Source organism: Hoplias malabaricus, chromosome 12 (assembly GCF_029633855.1).
Source record: "Hoplias malabaricus isolate fHopMal1 chromosome 12, fHopMal1.hap1, whole genome shotgun sequence".
NCBI classification, from domain to species: Eukaryota; Metazoa; Chordata; class Actinopteri; order Characiformes; family Erythrinidae; genus Hoplias; species Hoplias malabaricus.
In genome coordinates this window covers 38,999,089-39,014,091 of record NC_089811.1, presented here as the reverse complement: position 1 = coordinate 39,014,091, position 15,003 = coordinate 38,999,089, and the positions used below count along the sequence as shown (strand labels likewise).

Here is a 15,003-nt window from a genome sequence, read left to right as displayed (position 1 = left end):
GCGCCCAATGATTCCAGGTAGGCTCTGGACCCACCGCGACCCTGAACTGGATAAGCGGTTACAGATAATGGTTCTGATATTGCATGCCAATGCAGTATACACCTGTATTCTATAATGGTCTTCATATTCAGCCTATTAATTAAAGGTATAGTAATGATTCATTACTGAATCATTAATGCAGAGGTTTTCAAGCATAATTCTCAAAAAAGAGAAATACTTTATGGCATTTGAAGTCAGTTTGTTCTCTTTCTGTGGCACAGTTGCCACACCTAGGGTTACAGAAATCACTTTTATTTTTAATAAAATGACAGTATACATTAAGAAAAATACGATTATTATACTGTGTAGTTTACAACAATGGCAGACATAAATACAGATTACATGCGTACACTTATTCAAGTGTTAATAATCCTGCTCGGAAGCTGTAGGCGGTTATTACAGCACTGTGAACCAGTGCAGGTGAGTGTTGTCATGGTGACAGGACGCGACCCTCAGTAAAATGGCGGCTGTAGTGTGTCCAGGGATGGGTGGCTGCTAATCGCTCGCATACTGAGAATACGTACTGCTTTAACGGCCGAGTGGTACTGGATCAAGTCTTGTACCTGTACTGTGTAAGTACAGCTGTGAATTCTCTCATCTAACTACCGTCATGGCTCTTTTCCCATCAGTAGACTCACAGTGAGAGAGGGAAGGGGGTACAACGATCTGTTTTTGTTTAAATTAAACGGTCTGTATTTTATATCATTAATGGAGGCCAACAGCAGTTGAGAAAAGTCGTTTTCAGAATCTTCTGGTGTGTAACGTCGCTAAAGTCGGCTTCTTATTCGTCAGTTTCTTATTCGGATTTTCTGTTCCACGTTAAATTGTGCAGTAGTTGCATTCTGTCGCCACTAGATGGAAAATAAGAACACGACTTCAATACTGTGGGGAAATTGCGTATTTGGCTTAATTCATTTGTCATTATCTCTTTACTTTCAGTGTTTTAGAAATCCGAAAGGCACATTTGAAGACATAATATAGCAGAATATCAAAATCCTGTAGAATATTTTTGTAATGGCCTGATGAATATAGAATTGAACATAATAGAATGTGTGAAAAAAATTTGTTTTAATTCATCGGTCATTCAGTGTCTCCAAAATATTAAAGACTCATTGAAGACACATTATCTCTTTACTTTCAAAGTGTCTCAAAAATCTGAAAGACTCTGAAGACATGGTATAACAGACTATCAAAATCCTGAAGATGAATTTTTACTGTGGAATTTTTTTTGTCATGGCCTTGTGAACATAGCATGTGACATGATAGAATGTGTGGAAAGATGAACTTGCAGCATTTTAAGATGAGATACTTAAATTCCTAACACCCCGGAGGGGGCGCCAGTCCTTCACAGGGAAACACACACACACTCACGGACACTTTTGAGTCGCCAATCCACCTACCAACGTGCATTTCTGGAGTGTGGGAGGAAAACAGAGCACCCAGAGGAAACCCACGCAGACACAGAGAGAACACACCACACCCCTCACAGACAGTCACCTGGAGGAAATCCACACAGACACAGGGAGAACACACCACACTCCTCACAGACAGTCACCCGGAGGAAACCCACGCAGACACAGGCAGAACACACCACACTCCTCACAGACAGTCACCCGGAGGAAACCCACGCAGACACAGGCAGAACACACCACACTCCTCACAGACAGTCACCCGGAGGAAACCCACACAGACACAGGGAGAACACACCACACTCCTCACAGACAGTCACCCGGAGGAAACCCACACAGACACAGGGAGAACACACCACACTCCTCACAGACAGTCACCCAGAGCGGGAATCGAACCCACAACCTCCAGCCCCCTGGAGCTGTGTGACTGCGACACTACCTGCTGCATCACCTCATAAAACAATGAGATAAATAAGAGTATAGTTGACTGTAAACAATAATGAGACTCCTAAACTGGTTTTCTAATAAGCAGTTACAGCATAGTTTTAACTGAATTGTTCTAGTCTGTCTCTGAGTTAGGTAGGGCCAGGTTACATACACAACATTTTTTAAGTTTTGCTATCACCTGGCAACATCTCTAGGAAGGTAAGAGCTTTTGGAAACAAACAAAGCTTTTAATCACTAGCTTGGAATTTTGATTTTCACTGTAGTTTCTTTGGATAAGGATAGACTGAATGAAGCTGTATGCACAAAAGGAAAGGTTCTCTAATAAGTAAGAGGGCTGCAGACACCAATGGAATTTCATGCTGAATGTTTTCAAAAGATTTTGTAGGTGCTGCACCACAGGGTTGCATTATTGACTGTTGGTGGTCATGTATTTATACTCTACAATACTCACTTTGGAGTGAGTGAGTGGCCACAGAGATCTCAGAGGAAACTGAGTGTGTTTATGTGTATCAATTATTCACCAATCTTATGTGTCTAATAGCAGATGTGAAATATAATGTGGTTAGTAATTGGTCAGATGACGTATATAATTGTTGGCTTGTTTGAAATGCATGAAAAAAATTTGATGTTACAACATATGGTTTGTATTTTTTTACAGGACCTTGACGTTTTTTGGAACAAATCCTCTCCTACACTGAATTCGAATAAAAAAACAAAACAACACAAGGATGTATGGTATGCATTGTATTGTGTTTAACACAGTTGCAATTAGATGAGAGTAACTTTACATCAGTACCAATGAGATGAAAAAACTTATTTGTTAAAATCAAGGATGAAGAGGTGTATTCATATCATTTTTTGTGTGATTGTCTTTTCAGAACTGCACAAAATAGAGAGCAAAATACATCCGTTTGAAGCAGATAAACTGAAGTTACAGAACGTAGATTTGGAGGCCCTGCAGTTACACTTAGAGAAGGTGTGAGTACTTACTTATACGTGTCATTTTGAATTGTTAATGCATATTGAACGGCTGTTGGCTCATTATAAAATGGTGTGCACATTTGTATATGCGTGAAGTTTTGATCGTTTTTTTAAATGAAAATCAAAGTCTAAATACAGAAGTAGCATCAAACAAATCTCATTCACTTGTTCAAATGATTCACTCTATATCCGTATAGATCCATATCTATATCCATTTGTGGACACTTTAATGATTAACGATTAGACACAGGCATTCAGACAGGCATCTAATCATCTGTCATGCAGTATCTGACTAATGTCTGTGTGTTCGAATAAAAATTGTTCGAACATCAAGTGTAAAATCTTCGAAAATAAGTGAAAGTTGTTCCTACAGTAAAGTAACGTCTTATTTATTTCAGAAGAATTTTGTATAAGCAGGTGTCCATAAACGTTTTGGGAATATAGTGTATCTACATGAATTCTGTTTAGTGCTGAAAATGTAAGTAAACTCAAAAAGAAACCAGTCTAATAAGGTTTATTTATGTGAAAACAAAGTAAGTATTTAAATGAGTTATATTCATTACATTACTTTTGTTCAGCGCTGTGATGCATTGTCTTCCATTTAGATAATTCACTTTTATCTCAGCGTCTGTCTCTGTGGCACTGGCTTTTGAACACTCCTCTCACTTAAGTGACATCACTAGAGCTGATGCAGCAAGCTCCACTCCCACTGCAGCAAGTCTATGCTTTGTTGCTTTGGTCTCCGGTTCACAGCTTGACGTTTATTCACATTTATGTCTCACTTTTTCTCTTTCTCTCTCATTTTTTCTTTCTCTGTTTCTGTGTGTGAGTATGGGGGAGGCAGAGGTGGAGCCAGCTTTGGTGCATACTCTTGTAGAGAATGTGACTAAAAGCTCTAGATACCTTTCTCTGTCTCCTTTCTTCCAGCACTGCTTCCTGTCTTCCTGGATTAAAGAGAACATTAAGAAGAAGGAGTGCTGCTTCTATGTGGAAGATGGAAGGTATTTATAGATAGGTGTCTGAGACAGAGAGTCAGCATTGACCTTGTATGTTTTGTTGAGTCATTGTTAATTAATCTTTAATATGCTAAAATTAATCAAGAACTGTCCTAAGGCATATTATTGAGTAACTACATGCAGAACACTGCAAACTAGTTATATGGAGTGAAGGGTAGAAGACTGGACATTTTGAAACATTCTTAAAGGAAACAAATGTAGTTTTTTCATTTTTATCAGTTCAGAGATTACATTTAGTCACACTTTTTTAAGAGTCATCGCATCATATTTTGAATGTGAAATTAATGTCTCCTTCTGTAGACGTGCTGGCAGTAACAGTGTCCTAAATAACTATTGGAGTTTGTGAAGTACTACGCCTCTATGCTTTTTCCCTTTATGTCCAGCTCTGTCATGATGTTAGTAATCAGCCCTTGTGTGTGCTAAGCTTGTATTGTTGAACAGTAACATGTGTGTGAATGTGGATTATTTCACACAGAGAGGGGATGTGTGTGTGTGGCTACGAAAAGATCCACCACACTGACGAGGCCATCAAACCGGAGGAATTTATGGGGGAGCGATGGGACACAAACAGGCATGTTAGAGAGGTCCCCACTGATGCATTTGGTGATGTTAATTTTAGAGGAATTCGGCAGAAATCAGGCAAGGTAAAAATAACAAGGACTTCTTGTGATTATGCACATTTCTTTCCACAGAAAGGTTTTACATTTTTAAATAGGACGGATGGAACTTCATGGTTTACTCTATGCAATATTTTAAAAGTTATATGTTTACACAGAAGGCGGCATGGTGGCGCAGCAGGTAGTGTAGCGCTCACACAGCTCCAGGGACCTGTAGGTTGTGGGTTCAAGTTCCATTTCGGTGACCGTCTGTGAGGAGTTTGGTGTTTACGGACACTTTTGGTGACTCAGAAGTGTCCATAGATGTGAATGTGTGTGTGTGTGTGTCGCCCTGTGTAGGACTGGCGCCCCCTTCAGGGCCTTGCGTCCAGTGATTCCGAGTAGGCTCCGGACCCACCACGACCCTGAACTAGATAAGGGTTACAGATAATTGAACCCACAACCTCTAGGTCTCTGGAGCTGTGTGACTGTGACACCTACCTGCTGCGCCACAGTGCCGCCCACATTCAGATTTTTTGCTCAATAACAAAAACAGAACAAAAAACAACACTAATTTATGCTTGTGCTAAGTTGAAATTTGTTCCTAAGACATAAATAATTCCTTAGGTGAACTCACACCTCTCACTTCCTAACTCTAGTGCTGTTATTTTAAATGTTATTATAATAATTGTTTTCCTCTGGATTTTTGTAGTGAAAATGGACATTAACCTAGTGTTGTGAAATTAATAAAATCATTAGCTGAGTGAATCGTTTCACTTACACTTAATATTCTGTGTCAGATTCAATTTTAATTTGTTGGCAGTTGAGGCAGTTGTGTTTAAACAAATAGAAATCTGAAAGAACGTGTAGTAATTCCATGTGTTTTTACAGTTTTAGATTTTAAGGAATAAATTCTTCTATAATTACAACCCCAATTCCAAAGAGGTTGGGATGTTGGGTAAAACATAAATAAAAACAGAACACAATGATATGCAAATCCTTTTCAGCCTGTAGTCAATTGAATACACTACAAAGACAAGATATTTAATGTTCAAACGGATAAACTTTATTGCTTTTTTGCAAATATTCACTCATGCACATATTTGCCATGTATTTTAGCATTATTTGAAATAATACTACAGTGTGTGTGTGGGTGTGTGTGTGTGTGCAGTATATTCGTGTGTCCTCAGAAACATCTCCTGAGGTTCTGTACGAGCTGATGACTGAACACTGGAAGCTCAAGCCTCCAAACCTGTTAATCTCAGTGACTGGAGGAGCCAAAGACTTCCACATGAAGACTCATCTGAAGGAAAATTTCCACAGGGGTTTAATTAAAGTGGCCAAAACCACAGGTACCTACTGTGAATTCTATTGCATGACAAGAGCAAACTCAAACTGTACTTTTCTACCAGAGATAAACAGGCGTAGTTTTAGGTTTCATTAGTGTTGATTTAACACTGGTCAATTTACTGAGTGTGTACTTCTTTATGTAAATATTTTATGTATTTGAAATATGTTTTAATGTGAAAATAACTGAGTGAAGCCAGATATAAAGCCTGGTTTTCCTCCTCAAGGTCCATAAACGTTAACATTTTTTTTAATGAATCGCCTGTTCCAGGTGCCTGGATCCTGACGGGGGGCACACACACTGGTGTGATGAAGCATGTTGGAAGGGCAGTGCGAGATTACACACTCAGCAGCAGCTCTGTGGAGGAACAGATCGTGGCCATCGGCGTGGCAACCTGGGGCGTCATCCACAACCGACAGGATCTGATTAACCCTGAGGTGGCCTGCTATATGAGTTTAGTTCTCAGTGAGAAAACACACAAAAGTAAAAAAAAAAAAAAAGAGAGAACTTTTTCTTTCTTTTTCTTTTTTTCCAGGGCAGCTTTCCTGCTCATTATTATCTGGATGAGCCTGGCCAGGGCCGACTCTCCTGTCTAGATGTTAACCACTCTCACTTCCTGCTGGTGGATGATGGGACACATGGTCGTTATGGCGCTGAGATAGAGCTTCGTGGGCGTCTGGAAAAACTGATCTCAGAGCAGCCTCTGGGAAATAGAGGTGAGTCTGCCAATGTGTAGCAGTGTGTAGTCTCATAATTGACAATTATTTTTTCAGAGCTGCAGTATAGGTTTATAAAATATATTGATTTAATTTCATAGTTTTGTCTTTTTTTTATTTGCCAAAAATGATCATAATTCATTAGCATGTTTCATCTTGGTGGCACAGTAGCGCAACAGGAAGTGCCGCTGTCACACAGCTCTATGTTCCTGGGTTTCTGGGTTTGAGCCCCGCCTTGAGTCGCTCAGGGCTCCTCCCACAGTCAAAAAACAAAAACAGTTCGGTAGTTGATTTGGCTCTAGTTGATCTATGGGTGTGTAAGGTGCCGTGTGATTAACTAGCACCCTGTCCAGGTGTTTCCAGTTAGGCTGTAGACACACTGTGGTCCTGGATGAAGTAGTTACAGGAAAGTCTTTTTTATCCGTCAGAAATATAGATCCTGTTTTTATTACTGTATCATTAAAGCTAGGCTGTTACGGCTAAAACAGCCCTAATAATTCAGCACTAGAATTATGATGAATTAAATAATTTGGGATGGCAATGTCGCATATCGCAGTGTTCAGCCCTGATAAAACACCGCACTGGAAATTCTTTCTCCGCGACAGCTCTACAGCTTTCATTTTAGAACAAAACTTGCACATCACTGCAGTCTCACATTTTACAATATGCTCTGAACTTTTGACATTAAAATAACATTGTTTTTTCAAATATTTGATTTCTACAGTATGAGCCCTGTCAGGATAGGCATTGAGCTTCTTTATATTTTAAATCCTAGACTTAATCTTAAGTTTAACGTTCACTAAGCATGATGGATTATTGGTAATTAATGTTAAATTAACATATATTATATTTTATAAATAGTTATTAATGGCTGTGAAACTGTAGTTGTGGAATGAAATGCGTGAAATGAGGATTATAGAAGTTATAAACGCTAGTTTTTACCTCTATTCATATGGTTATATTAATGATATATTACTTCCACACTGCTTCTATTTTTCTGCATGTTAAACATTCGAAGTGCAGCTGTTTTTTAATCATGTTGTTTTCAATGTGCATATAACTCTATTTATTATATGTCTCCACAGACAGCGGAGTAAAGACTCCAGTTGTGTGTGTGGTGCTGAATGGTGGACCTGGAACTCTGAATGTGAGACCATAATCTTCCCTAAGTTGTCATTACTAAATTTTACTACGTATCTCTCTGAATTTTGCCTGGACCCCAAATGATGTGTTTCCCACAGACAATCTACAACTCCATGATGAACAGCACTCCGTGTGTTATTCTGGAAGGTTCCGGACGCTTGGCTGATGTCATCGCTCAAGTGGCTGGCCTCCCCCTGCCCCAGGTCACGTTGTCTCTAATCCACCGACTGATGAAGAAGTTTTTTGGAAAAGATTATGAGACCTTCTCTGAGATCAAAATCATTGAATGGACCAAGAAGGTGAGATTAGAAAAAGTCAGTGAGTAATTACCAACGCTGCATTGTGTTTGTTGTTGTTCCAACTCGATTACACATGTTCTCATTGCATAGCTTTTTGCTGAGTGATAGAGAGATTGAGGTAAACCGTACTGTCTTAGACTCCCAGCCCCAGATTGCCAGGTTATACCTACCTACAGCTGATCGGTGTTCATTTTGACCTGTTTTTATCATCTTACCCAATATTCAGACACATTGTGTCTAAAAACGAGTGAGGAGTGTGGTGTGATCTCCCTGTGTCTGGGTGGGTTTCCTCTGGGTGACTGTCTGTGAGGAGTGTGGTGTGTTCTCCCTGTGTCTGGGTGGGTTTCCTCCCGGTGACTGTCTGTGAGGAATGTGGTGTGTTCTCCCTGTGTCTGCGTGGGTTTCCTCCGGGTGACTGTCTGTGAGGAGCGTGGTGTGTTCTCCCTGTGTCTGCGTGGGTTTCCTCCGGGTGACTGTCTGTGAGGAGTGTGGTGTGTTCTCCCTGCGTCTGCGTGGGTTTCCTCCGGTTGACTGTCTGTGAGGAGTGTGGTGTGTTCTCCCTGTGTCTGCGTGGGTTTCCTCCGGGTGACTGTCTGTGAGGAGTGTGGTGTGTTCTCCCTGCGTCTGCGTGGGTTTCCTCCGGTTGACTGTCTGTGAGGAGTGTGGTGTGTTCTCCCTGTGTCTGCGTGGGTTTCTTTCGGGTGACTGTCTGTGAGGAGTGTGGTGTGTTCTCCCTGCGTCTGCGTGGGTTTCCTCCGGGTGACTGTCTGTGAGGAGTGTGGTGTGTTCTCCCTGTGTCTGCGTGGGTTTCCTCCGGGTGACTGTCTGTGAGGAGTGTGGTGTGTTCTCTTTACAGATAGGGGTTACAGATAATGAATGAGTTAATCTCTGCATGTGTATCCAGTCTCAGCATATCTTCATTTCGCCTCTAACATTGCATATATTCAAGTGTACTCTTGATTATATTTGCAGATTCAGGACATTATACGAAACCAGCAGCTACTGACAGTGTTTTGCATCGATGAGGAGAAAAACATTGACCTGGATGTCGCCATTCTCCAAGCTTTTCTGAAAGGTGAAAAATGAGCTCTACCCATTTATGTGAAGTAATTTATTTTACCATGCATTTCTTGAGATTTGCACTTAAGGAACTGATTGCTGAGCTCACTTCTTGAAATAGTAGTATTTTTTTATAGACATAATTAGAAGAAGAGTGCATTTATGCCTCCATTAATGACATAAACACAGTAGCTATGAGATGTGTGTGAGTAGAAGCTTTTATCATCTGTTATTATTATTGGTTTATCATATCAACCATTCATTTGATTTAGATGATGGATGGCATTTGTGCATTATTGGATTCAATTACATTTTACTACAGAAATAGCCTTAGGCTTAAACTGTTTCTTCTGGGCCTAGTTTCCCAAAAGCATCTCAGACCAGAGTGACAATGGTCTGTTAACTGAGACAGAGTTTCCAGTCAGTGTGATACGTGTTCTGCTCTTTAGGAATATTCTTTCGCTAAGATTTTGAGAAATGAAGCCTGTAAAAATAAGCATTCACTAATTTAATAATTTAGTGATTAAATAATTATATAGCAATAAATGCAAATAAATAAATATTTGATTTGAGATGTTTTAGAACAACAAGCCAGACGCTCTCATGTATCACTTCTGTCCAATTGAAATCTTTTGATATAGGAGCCCAAGGAGAGCAAGGAGAGCACCTGTATAGAAAATAATCAAATAACAGATAAAGAAAGAAACATATCTGGTGCAAACCATCCTTTCTTGAACTCTAATTCTGTAAATTTACATTCAGTGCACTGTGACTGTTTATCTGAAGTGATTTGACTATTGAACCTGCACACGTTGTGATGGTGAGGCTGGAAAAATATAAAACTGTGAGGGGGATCACCGTCACAATGTGTGCAAGTTCAGTCATATTCCCATTGCCAAGCTCATAGCAATGGGCTGAGGAGCAATGGAACTGCACTTTCTGGAGTGATTAAGCTTTTATTTAATACCTTTGGGATGAGTTGGCATTGTATTAATGATCCATTTATGACCTCACTGATGTTCTTGTGGCTGAATGAAATGTGATGCTTATTGCCACATCGTAGAGACTAGTGTAAAGTCTACTCTTGATTGCACAGGCACGATAAATGAACAGGACTTCTGTATATGTAGTGTATGTAAAACTAAATTACGTATTTTTGTCTTCCTGCAGCCTCTCAGGGCAGTGGAAATGTGGACAAGCAAAACAGAGAGAGACAGCTGGAACTTGCTGTGGCCTGGAATCGTGTGGACATTGCACAGAGTGAAATATTCACTGAAGAATATCAGTGGAAGGTCTGATACACAATTCATTTGCATTCACTGCTCTCAGTTAGTTTCAGCTTGTGTTTTAAGAGACAGAAGAAATGATTCCTGTCATGACAACAATATTAATGCTTCAGCTTTATCACATTGTTGTTTTAATGTACTGTAATGTCTCACTGCTCAAAGGTTCTCTTTATTACCCTCAAAGGGCATAAGGGAACCAGGGGAACAGAGCAGAATCAAGACCTGCGTCGTTTGCAGCCATGTTTGGTTTTTTGTGGTTCTGTATTAGACCATTTACCTATTCACTCATGTTTCTAACTTTGTTGGGTATCCGTGTACACCCTTCTGATCATTTAAATTCTCACATATACATGTGTATCTGGCATTCCGCATATTTGTCCCTAGACTATACCCTTAAATTAATGACACAAGAAAAGATGCAGTAAGGAGGAGTTGCTGGCTTCGGCAGTTAAATGCAGGAGTGGCCAGTTCGCTTACAGAAACATGGTTGGAAGAATCGGAAGTCCAATGAAAAGTGAAGGTGACTGCTTCTCACTCTTTCAGGTTCTTAGAGGTCCAAACAATACAGCGCAGTAAGGAGTATTGGAGAGCACAGCACCAGATTTTTTGGCGGTGTTGGGCAGGGGCCTATTTGGCTTCAGGTTGTTTAAGACTCGGCAGCTATTACCACACAGGAATGTGCAGTCTGTTGAGGATATGATTGATAATGAGTAGTGTGCCTCATTGAAATTCTTGTACACACAGTGGGTGGTTACTGCTTCAGTCTGGCAGATCTCAACCCATTCTCCAGAGAGCATCAGATGGATATAGCTTGGATCCAGCACAGAATTGATTCCTGAATTGATTAGCGGAGGTCTGCCAAGCTGTGTTAAAATAGCAAATCATGCTCCAGGGGAAATTCCAAGCTCAAAGAAGTCTTGTTTCAGTAGATGAACTGACTCCAAATTTTTGTTTCTGACTCACCTGATCGTTTTCATAGACTTGCTATACAGTTTCTGTATTGTTTTTTGGTTTACTTGTTCAACGCTTTTGAACGTTGTGATGTGACAGTCTAGAATATAATGCATTATGTTAGGCTGAATTTCCTTGTCTTGTAACTTTTCCCAATTCAGTTTTTGGCTTTGTGCTACTTCTTCTTGTTATTAGTGTTTTTCTTTATGTGTTCTGGCTTTTCTTTGGTTTGCATTTGGTTTGCACTTCCCTCTGGTCAGTGTCTCTAAGGTGCTGATATAGTCTTGTGAATCGGTGACCTTTTGGGTTGTTCTTTATTATCTTCATGTATTTAAACTCTGTTTCTTTTCTGTACATCTGTTTGATGTCCATTAGTGCCCAGATATCAGACATATTAGACCATAACATATCGTGTTATTGGTACTTTCGGCTCTATTGGTACTTGTCTAGGGTTCTGCCGTGTGTTGTGTGGGTTAGATATCAGGTTGTTTCCACAATATACCTGGCATCTGACCCATACAAAGTGGACCTGTGGCTGAGTAGAGATAGCTAGACTCACCCTGAGTCAGCACCATCATTCATGGCCAATGTAAGCCATAAGAGAACTTCATATGTGGACCACATTTGGGCCAAACACACATTGCTTGAGTGGTTTTGTTCGGTTGTTCGTGACTCGGTCATTATCAGTCTATTTGTCTGTGTTTGTGGTTAGGTTTAGTATAGTTTCTATTAGAACTGATCCGTGTTCATGTTTGTCTTGATTATGTGTGCATCTGCCATTCCGCGTTTTTGTCCCACAACTACACCTTACACTTATTCAAACATGAACTCCTCTGGCAGCACCACACATTTCTTTTGGACCATCTGGTACAGGCCCGGACTTACCATCGGCAGAACCGAGATTTCCCGGTGGCCTGGCTTGTCAGCATCAGGTCTGGACGCTTATGATGAGTTCAACAGAACAGTAGCACTTGTGAAAACACAAAGTTTTCCATTCAAAAAGTTGCCAATATGATGCACAATAAAGAAAAAATGGCAGAAAAAAAGAGAAATGAATCGTGTTTCCATTCACTTCACTTTTGTGAATAAACATCAGAAACAAGGCAGCATCGAAACAAAGGAGAGGAAGAGATTTGAGTGAGATTTTGCTTTGATCAGAATGGTTTTTGCAGTCTATATCAAGAAGTTTGATTTAATATTTATTTGTTGGGGCTTGTTTCCGTCGGATACAACTTAATGTAAAGGGAGTAAATTAATGTTGTGTGGTCTCTGACTTTGCCGCAGTGCTGTACAAATGCACTAAAATCTCAGGTGGTGCTCGTATGAAAACAGAGTGGTTCTAAAGGGCTCAATCGAATTCCTTCATTTCGATATTCTAACTTTTCCACCTCCTCTGACGGTTAAAAATTTTGATTTTTAGGTGTTTTTTCTTTACTTTGGGCCTTTTCCATTAAGGTTTTTATGCTCATTTTCATAATTTGCAAAACCTCGGTGAATGGAAAACGCATAGCATCTGTCCGCAGTGACGTAGCATTTAAAATAAAAAACATTAAAAAATTGTTCACACTCATACACTCAGTAAAGCTGCCGAGTTTGTGTTTAGCGCATTTTAAATAGACAGAGGAAAGACAGTCCTGGAGCTGTGTGACAGTGACACTACCTGTTGCACCACTGTGTAAATATGCGTGTCTAATTAACTGGTGAATGAGCTGGTAATTAAAGAGTAGGTAATTATAAAGTGTATATTGTTTGCTGTAATATACACATAAAAAGACACACTAGTCATATCCATGCAGATACAGTTGCTGTGAGTATGTGTGTGGCCTGATGATTCCTGGATCGGTTTTCCCAGTCCCGCCCTGATCTGAGATTAGCATGGGCCCAGTGAACTCGTCAGTGGTTCTTTATAGAATTGATGTACAGAATAGAATTGATTTTTTCTTTGGTTGTATTTTTTTATGCTTGTCATGTGACAGCTTTTATTCGATGTACTCTCAAGGCTATTGTTACGCAGTGACACCTGAGTGCTTGAAAGTCACAGTCTGTATATACTCTAAATGACTTTTTGTTTTTCCAGTCCAGCGATCTTCACCAGGCCATGTTCTCTGCTTTGGTGGGCCATAAAGCCGAGTTTGTCCAGCTCCTGCTTGAGAATGGAGTGTGCATCCCCCAGTTTCTCCAGCATCAAGACACACTTCATGGTTTATACACAAACCTGCCTAGCTGTCTATTCCTGCGCAAGCTGGCCAAACGCACTCCAGAAGGAGATAAGTTCACACTGAATCATGTTTCAGATGAAGTTCGCCACCTGCTGGGCAGTTTTACTCGTCCACTCTACCCCCCGGCAAAGCCTCGTCATCAGACAGCTACACCAAGCGATGACATCTCTGTAAATGTGAGTTTGCATTTTGCAGCTTTAACTCAGTAATGTTAATGGTGATAGAAATCAGACGGAAGAAGAGTGGGATTACAGAACAATTTAAGTTAACCCGATGGACCCTATCTTTATAGGTATTTTGCTATTCCGTTTTCTTTTTTCAGGGCCTTTTTCAGTTGCATTTAAACAGTAATCATGTGTCATAGTCATATTCTATATTTTGTTTTATTTTATAAAGACCCTGGCAACTCAAATATGTAATCACTTGAGTTTTACATGCTGACCAATAATTCATATATTCTTGAAATTGGTCATGTTTTGACCAAAATTTTACCTGGCGCCTGCTTTTTTTTATATTTCTCATTGTACAGCCTTGAAATCATACTCCCACATCAAATATCTTGACACAGTTTGTTAGTGTGAGGTGTATTTTAGTTGAAAACATAAGCATTTTTATGCTAATTTATTACATGTCATATTACTGTGACAAAATCAATTTGTAGCATCAGACGGACATATTTTTCTTGATATTCTCAGCTCTGGGATGTTTGACTGATAAAGCTCTGACAGTCACAGCAGGCCCAGACTTTCAGGAATTTAGACAATATCCCAACAAATAAAAACTGTTTTGGTACATTGGCAGTTTTCTCAGCTGCTTATAATAGTAACAATTATTATTATATTTTAAAAATATGATTAAATAATGGGCGAAAGCACACGCTAAAACACAACAATGTTTATTTAAACAAAATATAACTAAACAGACAGACTTGGGTAATGCAAAAACAACAACAGAAAACGAAGGTGGAGAGAAACAGACAGACGGAAGAGCAAACGACATGATCACAGTGGAAAACCAATTAAGGACCAAGGAAACAAAACAAAGAGACTTCAACAGAAAGGCAACCACAGGGAACTAATAGAGACAGACAAAGGGAGCAAAGCAGACTAGACTTAAATACAGTGAGCTGGACAGACTAAACCTAAACACAGAGAGCTAAAGCAAACACGACAGACAGACTTAATAACATGACATGGGAAACGGCAGAGACAGACAGACCGGACTGAGTAACATGACACGGCAACAATAGAAAGGAAACAACATGATCTGGGAATTGAAACGAATGACCGACAAACATACAGAGACAAAGGGACTTATATATACACAGAAGGACACCTCAGACTGATAACGAGGGGGCAGGACTACAAATGAGACACGGATGAGGAGGAGGAACAAAGGCGGGACATGGGTGGAGACATGGACAATAACAAACAGAGCCATGTGATAAGAGAGCACATGGCAGGGAAAACAGACGCGACAGGACAAGGGAGTGAC

General features: G+C 40.0%; 1 protein-coding gene across 2 annotated transcripts in view; it reads left to right on the top strand.

Annotated features, from left to right (window-relative positions):
* Window positions 1-475: 475 nt before the first annotated feature.
* The window catches only part of LOC136710455 (transient receptor potential cation channel subfamily M member 2-like), a 38,715-nt gene continuing 24,187 nt past the window's right edge, over window positions 476-15,003 (top strand). For both annotated transcript variants that reach the window (XM_066685954.1, XM_066685952.1), the window contains exons 1-13: window positions 476-611; window positions 2,554-2,630; window positions 2,774-2,871; window positions 3,804-3,877; window positions 4,368-4,536; window positions 5,660-5,840; window positions 6,107-6,273; window positions 6,372-6,552; window positions 7,638-7,699; window positions 7,794-7,994; window positions 8,967-9,069; window positions 10,224-10,345; window positions 13,368-13,685. In XM_066685954.1, the coding sequence (XP_066542051.1) occupies window positions 2,624-2,630; window positions 2,774-2,871; window positions 3,804-3,877; window positions 4,368-4,536; window positions 5,660-5,840; window positions 6,107-6,273; window positions 6,372-6,552; window positions 7,638-7,699; window positions 7,794-7,994; window positions 8,967-9,069; window positions 10,224-10,345; window positions 13,368-13,685 (1,683 nt within the window). In that variant the 5' untranslated portion in view covers window positions 476-611; window positions 2,554-2,623. The remainder of the gene's footprint in view (window positions 612-2,553; window positions 2,631-2,773; window positions 2,872-3,803; window positions 3,878-4,367; window positions 4,537-5,659; window positions 5,841-6,106; window positions 6,274-6,371; window positions 6,553-7,637; window positions 7,700-7,793; window positions 7,995-8,966; window positions 9,070-10,223; window positions 10,346-13,367; window positions 13,686-15,003) is intronic.